Source organism: Hyperolius riggenbachi, chromosome 7, assembly GCF_040937935.1.
Source record: "Hyperolius riggenbachi isolate aHypRig1 chromosome 7, aHypRig1.pri, whole genome shotgun sequence".
In the NCBI taxonomy this organism is placed as follows: domain Eukaryota; kingdom Metazoa; phylum Chordata; class Amphibia; order Anura; family Hyperoliidae; genus Hyperolius; species Hyperolius riggenbachi.
In genome coordinates, this window is record NC_090652.1 from 49374293 (window position 1) to 49387630 (window position 13338).

The 13338-nt window shown below is 44.9% G+C and overlaps 1 protein-coding gene across 1 annotated transcript in view; it reads left to right on the forward strand.

The window, feature by feature from the left end:
* The window catches only part of LOC137525511 (serine protease 33-like), a 117146-nt gene that overhangs the window by 33919 nt on the left and 69889 nt on the right, over positions 1 to 13338 (forward strand). Inside the window, exon 2 of the mRNA XM_068246636.1 lies at positions 4166 to 4349. Within this exon, the coding sequence (XP_068102737.1) occupies positions 4166 to 4349 (184 nt within the window). The remainder of the gene's footprint in view (positions 1 to 4165; positions 4350 to 13338) is intronic.

Genomic DNA, 13338 nt, shown 5'->3' on the forward strand with positions numbered 1-13338 from the left:
CCATTTTGCATCTATCACTATTAACAAGTTTAAAATAAAAAAAATATAGAAATATTTCATCTTTACATTGATATTTAAAAAGTTTAGACCCTTAGGTAAATATTTACATGTTTTTTTTTTTTTTTTAATTGTAATGGTTTTTTTTTTATATACTAAACATTTTATTTGGGTACTTTTGGGAGGGTGGGAGGTAAACAATAGATTTATAATGTAAATGTGTGTTAATTCTTTCTTTTTTTTCAGGTGTAGTATTACTTTTTGGCCACAAGATGGCGGCCATGAGTTTGTTTACATGACGTCACTCTAAGCGTAGCACGCGCTTAGAGAGACGCATCGGGAAGGAGACGGCCAGAAAAAGCCCAGCTTCCGAGAGAAGCTGTCGCTTTTTCAGCGGGGGAGAGGAATCAGTGATCGGGCTCCATAGCCCGATACATTGATTCCTTGGCTACCGAATCCGCGGCCGGGAGTGCGCGTGCACGCGCACGATCGGCCGCGGGAGCGTGTGGTAGCGTGCATGTTTCCTGGACGTAGAAACTACGTCCAGGAACCAAAATAGGTTAAGCTGTCATATGACAGCTGGCATATCCCCTCAGTGATCAGCAGCCATCACGTATGGCTGCTGATCACATGATCACTACGATCGCCGTCGGATCGTAGTGATCAATTTGACAGCTGCGGCAGCAGGGGGGGAAAGAAGAGGATCCACTCACCTCCCTGCCATTCTCGTGACGATCAGCGCCCCCCACTGCTCTTGCCGGCATTTCTGCTCCTTCTGATGTCAGCACCGGGTCCCGGCTTGATGACATCATCGACCCGGAACTGATTAGCAGTAGGAGCTGAGATGTCGGCCGGAGTGGAGGGATCCGCTGCGGCTCGTGATTGCTGCTGACAAGGGGGGGCACCTGGCCACACAGGGGGGAGACAGCCCAGCCAGACCCTGCAGGGATCCGGCTGCCTGACCCCCCAAATGCGTCCCCCCCCTCCCCTCTGCAAAAATGCCTGGTCCTGAAGGGGGGTTAGGTGGCCGGTCCCGAAAGGGTTAATCAATAACATATCTTTTTTTTTTTTTTTTGTTTCTTTAATTTCCTGGTGGTGATTGGTAGTATTGCAAGTTGTGTGTTTCCTCCCTTTTTCTTTCCTTTCATTAATTGATAAAAATGTGAGAGCCTGCGCAGTGCGCACGGCTTTTATTTGCAATCCCTTTATTTATTTGTGCTATTTATTGACTAAAGGTGCCCATTTAGGGCTTGTTCACACTGTGAGCATTTTCAATTTTTTTTTTAGTGCTGGCAATTTATAAAATCGCTTTAAAAGCACTACTCAATGTTGCTCTATGTGATTGATCTCACATGAGCGATGAGCTTTCTTTCCAATCGCAGACGCGGCTCCTGCACCATTTCCTGAGCATTTGCTTTTCAATACAAAGTATAGGGAAATCGCAAAGCGCTTTGAAAAGCGATTTCCCGAGCACTTTTATGAATAAATACATTTTATTTATTTATTTCCTGGTCAAAGAGTTCACTTCTTGACTGACGTCAGGAAGTGAAAAAATAAATCGTTCCACAAAAGCGATTAGAAAAGCGCTTTTCTAAGCAAAACTCACCCAGAAAGCGGTTGTAAAAGCATTTCAAAAAACCTCTATAAATCGCTCAGCGCTTGCAATATATTTGCAGAAACGATCATTTGAGCACGCATACGGAGACAAAAAATATAACATAATCCAATTAGTGGGATCATTTTGGAAAAAACATAAACAGAATGATGGAAACATGGAGCAGCAAAACTACCGACCAATCAAGTTGTTCAGGAGATTTTACCATAAATGGGACACGTTAAAGAGGAAATTTTGTGAAAATAAAAAAATAAATCAATACATTGCTAAGTGAGAAGTAAAAAAATAGAAGAGAGATCAAGAAATGATTGATATTTGCCATGTAATTTGTTCATGTTGTTTGATCCACAATCAGCCTGCGGGTAATTATTTTTATAATACAGCACCAAATGCCATTACCTATAAGCACACACCCTAGAAATGTGATAGGCTAAAGGGTTGTTTATTTATAGATAAAACATAAGCACACAGGGAGATACTGATTGCTTGGCATTTGAAAACAGCTGTTATTTCCCACGATGCAACAAGACTCCCATAGTGTGATGTCAGGACCTAAGTGCTGACATCACACTGTGGGAGGGGTTGCACCACAATATTAGCCATACAGCCCCCGATGATCTATTTGAGTAAAGGTAAAGATTTCTCATGGGAGAAAGGGTATCAGCTATCGATTGGGATGAAGTTCCATCCTTGGTTACAGTTCCTCTTTAACTACCTAACGACAGCGTCACGCCAAGGGGCATGGACACGGCGGCAGCCCCAGGACCGCCTAACGCCAATTGGCGTCAAGTCATGGGGACGGCTCCTGCAGCAGATCGCGCGCACGCTGCAGTGATCGCCGCTCGGGATACTGTTAGACGGCGAACTACCTGTGTACAGTTCTGCGATCTGCAGCAGCGCTGTACTGGGGACAGCTGTCCCCCTGGGACACTAAGGCCTCGTTCACACCTGCTGCGCTGAAAAACGTGTGAAAGCGCGTGGTAAAAAACACATGCGCTTGTGCGCGCTTCAGTGCGCGTTTCTGTGCGTTGCGCTGCGCTTCTTTAAAGCACGTTTTGCTTGTTGTACCAGCAGCAGTTGTCAATAAAACTTTGTTTTTGTATGTAAATGTATTTTTTTTCTCCAATTAGGGGTAAAAAACGCATGCGCTTCTATGCGCTTGTACTCGCTTCTATGCGCTAAAAAAGCGCACCCATTTACTTGCATTGATGTGCGCTTTCCAGCTCAACGCAGAGAAATGCATGCAACCCTACGTTTCTGTAACGCTGCTCAGCGCAGCGCATAGATGTGAACCAGCTGCATTTAGTTACATGGGAAAGTAAATACCTTGCTGATCGCACAGGGCAGTGCGCTGTAAAAAGCGCACAGAAACGGCCCTGATGTGAACGAGGCCTAAGGGAGCGACCGACTCTCATAGGCAGAAGTCTATGACAGCTGATGCCAGGATTGGCTGGCTGGGGGGAGGGAGGGGTTTTAAAAAAACAACAACAAATAAATAAAAAAAATAATAAGAAAATAAAGGATGTAAATATTTGTTTAAAAAAACAAACACTAGGGTGGCGATCAGACCCCGCCACCAACAGAGAGCTCTGTTGGTGGGGAGAAAAGGGGGGGGGGGGGGAAATCACTTTTGTGCCGAGTTGTGCGGCCCTGCAGCTTGGCCTTAAAGCTGCAGTGGCCAATTTACACAAAATGGCCTGGTCTATAGGGGGGTTTAGCACTGTAGTCCTCAAGTGGTTAAAGGATACCCGAGGTGAAAATAAACTAATGAAATAATTGTATCTATCCTCCTTCGCCTAAAAATGACTTTTTAATACATTCCACAGTTTTATTTTATATTTAAATCTACTTTTTAAAGTTTTTTTACTGTTTTATTGTTTTTTCTTAATGACACATTCATTGAAGTAGACCAGAGTTAAAATCTATGAACTATTGTCCCTTTTTATCTCTTTTCTGCTCTCAGAATTCATTTTGTGCTAGGAAAGTGTTTTATAGTTGTAATTTCTTATCAGTGAGTGTCACACTGTAGTCTGACCCAGTCCTGACTCAGACAGGAACTGCCACATACACATGTTTAACTCTTTCAGGCAGATAAAAAAAAGGGAGGACAGCATAGTTATTTGTGTGCTAAGCACTGTACATACCCATGTCTATCTCATCATGTCACATGTCATCTCATTTAACCTTTAAGGCTGCATTCCCACTACATGAGAATGTACAGTATGCATTTTAAACTCACATGTCAATGAAAGTCTATAGATATATTTCCATCGTATACAAATTTTCACACGTAAAAAATAAATCTGACCAGATGTTGGTTGATTTCTGCATGCTGCACGTGTTTTTCAAACAGGGGGGAAAAAACATGCAGAAATGCGCATAAAGACGCACAGCTCTGAAAAATAAAGTGCAGGCATTCAAAAAAAATTGCAGATAAACGTGTTTATATTTACTGTGTGAAAATCACAGGTGTAACATTGTTTCGTAATGGAACGTCACCCTTATTGGCAGATTGATTGGTTTATAGACTGATTGTATTTTTTCTCTTTGCAGTGCCTCTCACTCTCTCCTCAATGTGTGGATCTCCACTGGTCTCTAGCCGCATAGTGAACGGGACAAATGCTGCAGATGGGGAGTGGCCATGGCAAGTCGCTCTGTATTACGATGGGATGTTCATTTGCGGAGGATCTCTGATTGCCCCCCAGTGGATAATGAGCGCAGCGCACTGTTTCCCGGGGTGAGTATCCTGTATTGCCTTGCTTTGAAGACTGAAGACCTGACGTACACCTTGGGTTTTTCTCCTTGTGGGGCCTGCATGAGACTGCAATCACATCATTGCCCATTATGTTCCAAGCATGCCGTTAGATCTTTAAAGCGTACTTGAAGTTGTAAAGAAAACTAGATACCTCAGTAGATGGATAGTTCAGAAGCTTTCCACCTTCTGTTTCAGCAAAATTGCTGTTTATGTTTCTTATAGCCATGCTCCCGTCCCTGCAGAAGCATGGGCACACAGGCACAGGTACGATCCAAGCTTGTGCAGTAGCACAAAGTCATTTGGGCATGGCTGTTGCCTCCTTCGTGCCACTGTGCCAGGCGTGTAATGGCAGGGGGTGCCCAGAGCTGTAAGGGGGCCCAACTCCTACTCAACTTCCTCTAATGCAGAGGTCCTTCTTTCAGATCAGGTCTTTTTTGTAACAAAACTTGTTATGGGTGAGAAGGTTACGATGTCCACACTTGTTTTATAACTCTTGCAAGATGGGCGTCCAAGCTGTGAGGGTCACCAGGGGAAGGCAAGGCTGTCATCATTGGGGGGCCCCAAAGTTTTGCTGGGGGGCCCCATGGTTTGTAGTTATGACCCTGCACTGTGCAGATGTGGACCGTACTCATCCATTAATGGAAGTGTGGTCATGAAGAGGAAGGTCAAACAGACAGAGGCTAGGGTTTTCAGCACCCGGGAACAGTTTTTGTGCCCCCTTGTGACAAGGTGTGAACCACAAGAGAGTCCATCATGCTTTCCCAGAAATGTTTGAGTTTTAGAATAATTTCCAGCATGTCCAATCTGCACCTGATCAAGAATGGGATCAATTTTCAGATCAACACTGCACAAAATTGGTCCTGTTCTCCATCAGTAGCAGATTGGACATGCCCCAAATTATCAACATCTCTGGGCCTTCTACTACTTCCGGGTCGCTATGACCCAGAGTAGTACGCCTGCGCTGCCCGGCGGAGCGCGTCCTAGATTGCGCTCCTGTTGCCAGACACTCTCTGTGCATGAGCGTGACGTCGTTCATAACGTCATGCACATGCGCAGAAAGTGCCTGGCAACAGGAGCGCGATCTAGGACGCGCTCCGTCGGGCAGCACAGGCGTACTACTCCGGGTCATAGCGACCCGGAAGTAGTAGAAGGCCCAGTGATGCAAAGATGTTCGCCGGCGAACGGTTCGGGAACCGTTCGCGACATCTCTGACAGGAAGTTGCATCATGTGTACCAGTCATTAAAAAGCTGGGGGATATATAGGAATACACATGATCTACTTTACTAATGCAAATATATCAAGCGCTGATTACAGCTTGGAGATAAAATAAAACAAAACTCCGGGGGGAGACCAGGAGGAAGCACGCAAGAAGATCGGATGCTTCCTCTCTCTTTCGCAAACTCTCCGATGAGGACGCATTACAGAAAGTAAAACCTGTAACAGTGCCCCCCAGATGCTGCACCCGAGGACAAGTTCCCTCCTTGCCCCCCCCCCCCTCCATAGTTACGCCTCTCCAGACAGAATAGATGGATAGATAGAAAAAAATGGAATATATATTATGGACACAATGGAAAGCTAGAGTATACTGAGCTGTGCACTGCCGAATGCCTGAGTTTTAATAATACAAAGGATGTAGTATTGCACCCTGCATGCTACAGGGTGTTCTAGGCCTTTGCCTGGATTGCCTGTGCCCAGAAATGCCCATAGGTCATCTACTGAAAGAACCTAAAGCATGAAGATGGGTTCAGCTATAGGCCACATGCATGATATCTGTTTAAAAAAAGTGCAGAGTAAAAAAACCTTTCATCGATTCCTGGGGAGTGCCAGCAAAACAGCCAGATGATGTGAGTCATTCTTCTATTGTTCTCATCAACCATCTCCAGACTTCTAAATCAGGATGTGGTGATGTGTACTTGACATAAACATGGAATAAATTTAATGTTTGTTTTATAAGCAATAGACGCAATCAGGATCTGCCCACCTCTTAAATTACTGATGGAGAGACACATCATCATAGTGAAGAGGAAACCATACCCAGATTTACCTCACAGGAGCCTATAGGCACAGAAGTCCTGGCACCCTAGACTTTGCTCTCCATGAACCTACAAACCTCCACCTAACCGCAACACAAGTGTGCTGGCTGGCTGGCCCAGCTGTCACCTATGCCTTACCCGTCATAGGCAGCTACAGGTGCGTACATCAAAAAAGGGCGTCGGGAAAAAAGGGCGTGTGGTGTAAACGATAAACAGTATTATCGTTTATAGAAATATTGTGTAGAATTTCGTTTACAAATAGTGATTTAAGAATTTATAAATCACTAAATAATGTGTATGAGATCGGCAATTCTTAAAACGTTAATCTTCCCTGTTTGTAAACTGAAACTTATATTTTCGTTTATTAAAAACCCTCCCTGTACCTATCCCTAACCCCTAGACCCCCTGTTGGTGCCTAAACCTAAGACCCCCCTGTTGGTGCCTAAACCTAAGACCCCCCTGTTGGTGCCTAAACCTAAGACCCCCCAGTTGGTGCCTAAACCTAAGACCCCCCTGGTGGTGCCTAAACCTAAGACCCCCCTGGTGGTGCCTAAACCTAAGACCCCCCTGTTGGTGCCTAAACCTAAGACCCCCCTGTTGGTGCCTAAACCTAAGACCCCCCTGGTGGTGCCTAAACCTAAGACCCCCCTCTTGGTGCCTAAATCTAAGACCCCCCAGTTGGTGCCTAAACCTAAGACCCCCCTGGTGGTGCCTAAACCTAAGACCCCCTATGGATAATAATGTTTTACAGAGATTAATAAATAAAAAATGTAAATAAAAAAATGTAAATATTTTTTTTGGGTGGATAATAATGTTTTTTATAAATGTTTTAGAAATAGTGATTTAGTATCTTTATAAACGTTATTCGTCACGGGCTCATTTTGTAAAGTTAAATCATCACAAACCTAGTTATAAATCCTTAATCTCCGGGCGCCGTTTGTTAAAACGTTAATAATCTCCGGCGCCTTATTTTACCTGTTCGGCGCCCATTAAACGATATTTATAATGGGAGTGAATGGGGCGCCCTTTTTGTCCACTTGTCTCATGCGCCCAAATCTCCTGCTTCCGCTACAGGTACCCCTTAGCATTAGGTAGCCAGAGGTACCCTCAATATTAAGAAGATAGTGGTACACCTAAGTATTAGTTAGCTAGAGGTATCTCCGACTGAAAGGAGACCTCGTCAGTGGAATGTACAGAGCAGTGCGAGTAACCTCTCATTTATAGTGGTGCTCATCACGACCTCGTGATCAAGGCATAGCCGTGATTACGCTGCCTTTTTCCAGAATCCGACATAGCAATTGGAATTTGTGATCGTACCACACGGATTCCAATCATGGCTTCAGCCGGTTTTAATCGAATTCTACCAGTGATCACAACGCGTAATCCGTGACTGGGGGAAATTATGTCACTGGGCGAATCAGAGGCCCCCAGCGTAGGTCCTAGCAACCAAGCAATTGGAGGGGAGGCTCTGCCCTCCCCTCCTGTATATAAAGCGGGGGCCATTTCCAGAGCTCCGTCCTTGCTAGACTCTGTGGCACTAAGAGCATCTCCAGGCCATATTGTTCCACTGCAAGAGCGTTTCTTTTGTTAAAAAGACAGCGTTTTAACTCATTTGATTTCGCTATTAATACATTTGATACTTGTATTTAGCTAGCCAGCCAGTGATTAACTTAAAGGACAACTGTAGCGAGAAGAATATGGAGGCTGTCATATTTATTTCCTTTGAAACAATACCAGACGCCTGGCTATCTTGCTAATCCTCTGCCTCTAATACTTTTAGCCATAGACCCGGAACAAGCATGCAACAGATCAGGTGTTTCTGACATTATTTTCAGATCTGACAAGATTAGCTGCATGCTTGTTTCTGGTGTCATTCAGACACTACTGCAGCCACATTGATCTGCAGGACAGCCGAGCAACTGGTATTGCTTAAATGGAAATGAATATGGCAGCCTCCATATACCTCTCACTACAGTTCTCCTTTAAAAAAGACTTTTGTTTTAGAATACAACTACAATTCAGCCTGCTGTAGCTTGTATTTGTGGAGATTTTCAAACCACAAACACACAGTAGACTGCAAATAAATGAGGAGTAGTTAGCCATGGCGTAGCTGAGAAGCTGTGGGCCCCAGTGCAAGTTTTGCATTGGGGCCCCCCAAGCTCTCTATACATAACAATTGATACGCCACACCAAAACCAATCAAGGACAACCACAGTGTCAGAGGTGCAAGAAAGGGATGGGAAACAGTGTGCTAATGATCACTGCTATTCTAATCATCTATAGAAGTGAATATTATCAGCATAGGACCAATAAAAGGCAAATACTGTGGTTGGGGGAGGGCTCCTCTAGCCCAAAGGCCCAGATGCGGTGGCTACCTCTGCACCCCCTATTGCTATGGCCCCTGGTAGCTAGCTAAGCTCTCTCTAGTCCGATCACATCCACTAACTCTTCCCAACAGAGGCTGGTGTGTCAGAGAGCTAGTCTTCTCAGGGGGCTGTCTGTTGTCTGATTGGTTGCAGTTATATGGTTCCTCTGTCAATTCTGCAACTAAGAATCTGCAGCTAAGAGAACTAATATGGGGAGAGAAGACATTACTTCCTATCAATTTTTGAATTTTCATGCTAAGTACATGCTGAATATAGCAGTTATTTTCGAAATTTAGTATTTGGGCAAAAATATGGCACTTTTCCTTTAAATTTCGCTATTGGGCGAAAACGCAAGAATTGAAGCAAATTTTCGCGAAAATTCGGCGAAAGCGAAAATGGGATTTTCGATGCGAAAAGGACTTTGGCGAAAATTTGCAAGCAACACTGCTTGCAAGCCATTCCTCAAATTTAAATCATCTAACTAGTTGAAAAAGAAATTGAAAGCTCACCCAAAGGAGATTTGGCCAAATCAAGGAGGTTTGACTCCCGACTCAACCTCCCCTCCTCAAGACCCCAAATTTTCCCAACCTCACCAATGATGTCATGCACCACCACCACCCGCACAGAGAGGACTTTCTGATAGATCGAAATTTGAAAAAGTGCATTCCAAGTGTAATATCGAATAACTAGTCTGACTAAGAATAACGTGTCCAAATTAAATGACCCCCTGTTATTCAAAGCACCATATGTCCACTCCGCATAACTAAGCCGCTCAAGGAAAGGAATACCTAAAGCCCTACCCACCTGTTTGTATACTTATTTTTTAAAGGAACAGTCCAACATTAAATGGTCCAAGGTCTCCTCCGCACCACCACACTCCTCATGAGGACAACCACAATCCCGATCTCCTATGAACTTCAAATCCAACTTCAAATCCAAGCCAGGCCAAGTCCCTGACCCTGAATTTGTTAGGAATCCTAGGAGAACATAGCAAGCGCAAACCTTCCTCCATAATTGAGCTTGGGCAATCTGTCAGGGCCAATGGATCTTGAAAAAAGGTTTCAATCACTCTCTCCACCAGGGCTTTCCTAGGGATTGAAATAATATCCTCCTTCATCAGTTCCCATTGCCGGATCACTTTCAGACAAGGTGTAACATAGGCCGGGAGATAATCAGTACCAGCCCTCGGTCTTTTCACTAAACCACCCTCTTCCCAACGCCTGAGAAAATGCTTAAACCAAGCCTGGAAAATACCCATCCATCCAGGCAGCTCCTCCACATACATTTTATCAAAATTGTTTTTAATAAATAAACAGAGAAAAGAAAACCACTGGGTTGACCATGCGTAAGCCACCCCCCTGCCTATATCGATAAGTGATATTCCTCTTTACGTGGTTCATCTTATTTCCCCCAAACATTTGGAAAAACAAGCTGTATATTCTTGTGTGAAGAGACACTGGCAAAATACAGACAAAACTGGCATACAACATGTCACAAGAGCCCCAGTGGTCGGACCGCAAATTGCCTTCCAATCGGTTTCAGCACACAGACCATGCAAGCTTTGGTCGCGATCTTTGCGCAGAAACCGACAGAAATTTGGGCAGCAGCCCGACCAGAAGGGAGCCTGTGGGGTTACAGAAATACAACTTACACACGATTCCAGGGTATAACTGCCACCACCACTGATATGGGCCAGTGGACCCGACTGCCTGACTGATCCTGCGAATAAAACGGTTAAAACACGCTGTATTCTGTCTAGCCAACAACAAACAATAGTAGCGTCTCTTCAGAGACCTGGGATCAGTTCTGTGTGTGCTGAATAATAGGGTAGCAAGAATAACAACTGACGATAGCGTCAGTTTATTGAAAGCAATCTAAATAATTAATATATACAGACAATTATTAAAATCAACAATTATTAAAACAGTAATAGCCAGTATGAAATAAAAAGGGAGAAAATACTTAGGGTTGGTGGAAATATGTCCTTTTGTGGGAAAATCATCAAGTCCTTGGTTTCAAGTTCTGCAAAGTTCTTTGTTCCAGAGCTCAATTCAAAGTTCAGCAAGATGGCCGCCAGCCATGTGTCCTCTGGCTGGCAGTGTGCTTTCGCAAAGGTGGAATTTGGAGGACTCAATTGCCCGGGCAGCTCATTCACTTTTAATGGAGCTGAGTTCAGAGGCGGGCTTCCAGAGTCGGCCCCTGGGCCAGGTTATGGTAAGCACATCTGGGCAGGGACTTTCATCAGCCCCATAACCTTGACATTTTCTCTGGGCCGACCTACGCGGCCGGCACACAAATAATAATTACATATTATCGATCCCCAGAACCTACCGATTAATATGATACCTTGGATGCGGGTGTTAGGGTGTATGGTTACCGAGGGGTCCATAACTCCTTAACCGAACGGGCCATCACAATGAATTTCATATCAGCACGATGGCCAGATTTTACCGAATAAGACTATATGAATTTCATAGAATTTCATATTCGGTTTTCGTATGCCGACAGGAAATCATACCACCCAGGCTTTCAGATTGGCCATTCATTGGTGCCAAGAAGTCTGGGGGGAAGTAGGTTTGGAGTAGCCCCCTGCTGGGGAGGGAAGCCTTCTGTGAATAGAGTCCCCAGCTGGTGACTAGAGAGATAATAAAAGATAAACATTCTAAGCTAATTAACACATCAAAAGACATCCTGCATCTAAGTCAGGGGCAGAGCAGAAAAACTTGTACTTGTACAGAGAATCGAGTGCGATCGCTTTTTCTTCACGGGCGGTTCCAGGACGCGTCTGTGGCCCCACAACCGTCCGTGACACAACATAATTGGAATCAAATAGGTTTTGATAATGTCAATCCTTTCTCTGAAAGTCAATCGCCAACCTTTCCAGCGGTTCACCTTAGCCTCAGCACATTCTAGTCTGCTTACCCAATTTTGGTGACCATAATCACCCGGGCCAAATTCTATGCCAAGTATTTTAATTCTGGTGCTGGAAAAGAGACCGGAAGCATGAAGTTCTCATTTTCCTTACCCATCCAGAAAGCCTCACACTTGTCCTGATTGATTTTGGAACCTGATGCTAATGAGTAACGGGCAATCTCTGCACAAACTCCCTCTGCCTCCTCCTGCCCAGAGATCACCACAGTCACATAATCAGTAGTGATGGGCCGAACCTCTGATTTTAGGTTCGCGAACTTCCGCGGAAGGTTCGGTTCGCGAAAAAGTTCGCGAACCGCAATATACTTCAATGGGGAGGCGAACTTTGAAAAATAGAAAAAAATTATGCTGCCCACAAAAGTGATGGAAAAGATGTTTCAAGGGGTCTAACACCTGGAGAGGGGCATGGCGGAGTGGGATACACGCCAAAAGTCCCGGGGAAAAATCTGGATGTGACGCAAAACAGCGTTTTAAGGGCAGAAATCACATTCAATGCTAAATTGCAGGCCTAACGTGCTTTAAAACATCTTGCATGTGTACACATCAATCAGGTAGTGTAATTAGAGTACAGCTTCACACTGATGCACCAAACTAACTGTGTAACGCACCGCAAGTTACCAGCTGTTTGTGTAGTGACGGCCATGCTGGACTACTGCGCAACATGGCGAGATTGCTCTTCCTCACTCTGTGATGTCAGGTAATGTGTGACTGCCTTATCAACTTTCCATGGCATTGTTAAAAAGCTTATGTTTTGCTTTTAAATTACATTTTCTACTTGCTGTGTACTTGTTCAGTACCGCTACAATGAGAATCCTATGGAGGCGGGCAAGTCTGGCATTGTGACCCCGGGTAATGGCCGGGGAATGAGGGTTTGAATCCGGTGTGGAGCCTGAGCAACGGCTACCATTACACATCCAAGGAGGGCAGCAGGCAGGCATGCACGCCCGCCCCGAGGTAGTGACCAAAAATAACAATACAGGTGGAGGACTTTCGAGGCCCTGCTGTGTATTTGAAATGAATTAACTTTAAATCCTTTAACAAGAACCAGTTAGGGCAGGCAATTAGTATATGGTTGGCAATCCCAAAGATCTCTTTTCACGAGAATCATATGGAGGGCAAGTCTGCCATTGTGACCCCGGGTAATGGCCGGGGAATGAGGGATGGAATCCGGTGTGGAGCCTGAGAAACAGCTACCACTACACATCCAAGGAGGGCAGCAGGCAGGCATGCATGCCCGCCCCGAGGTAGTGACCAAAAATAACAAAACAGGAGGACTATCGAGGGCTTGCTGTATTTGAAATGAATGTACTGTACTTTAAATCCTTTAACGAGAACCAGTTATGGCGGGCAAAGATGACACCACATTCCTTTCACGAGAATCATATGGAGGCAGGCAAGTCTGCCATTTGTGACCCCGGGTAATGGCCGGGGGAGAATGAGGGATGTAATCCGGTGTGGAGCCTGAGCAGCCGCTACCACTACACACCCAAGGAGGGCAGCAGGCAGGCATGCACGCCCGCCCCGAGGTAGTGACCAAAAACAACAATACAGGACTCAGGAGGACTTTTGAGGCCCTAATTGTAATGAATCAACTTTAAATCCTTTAACGGGAATCCGTTATGGAGGGCAAGTCTGCCATT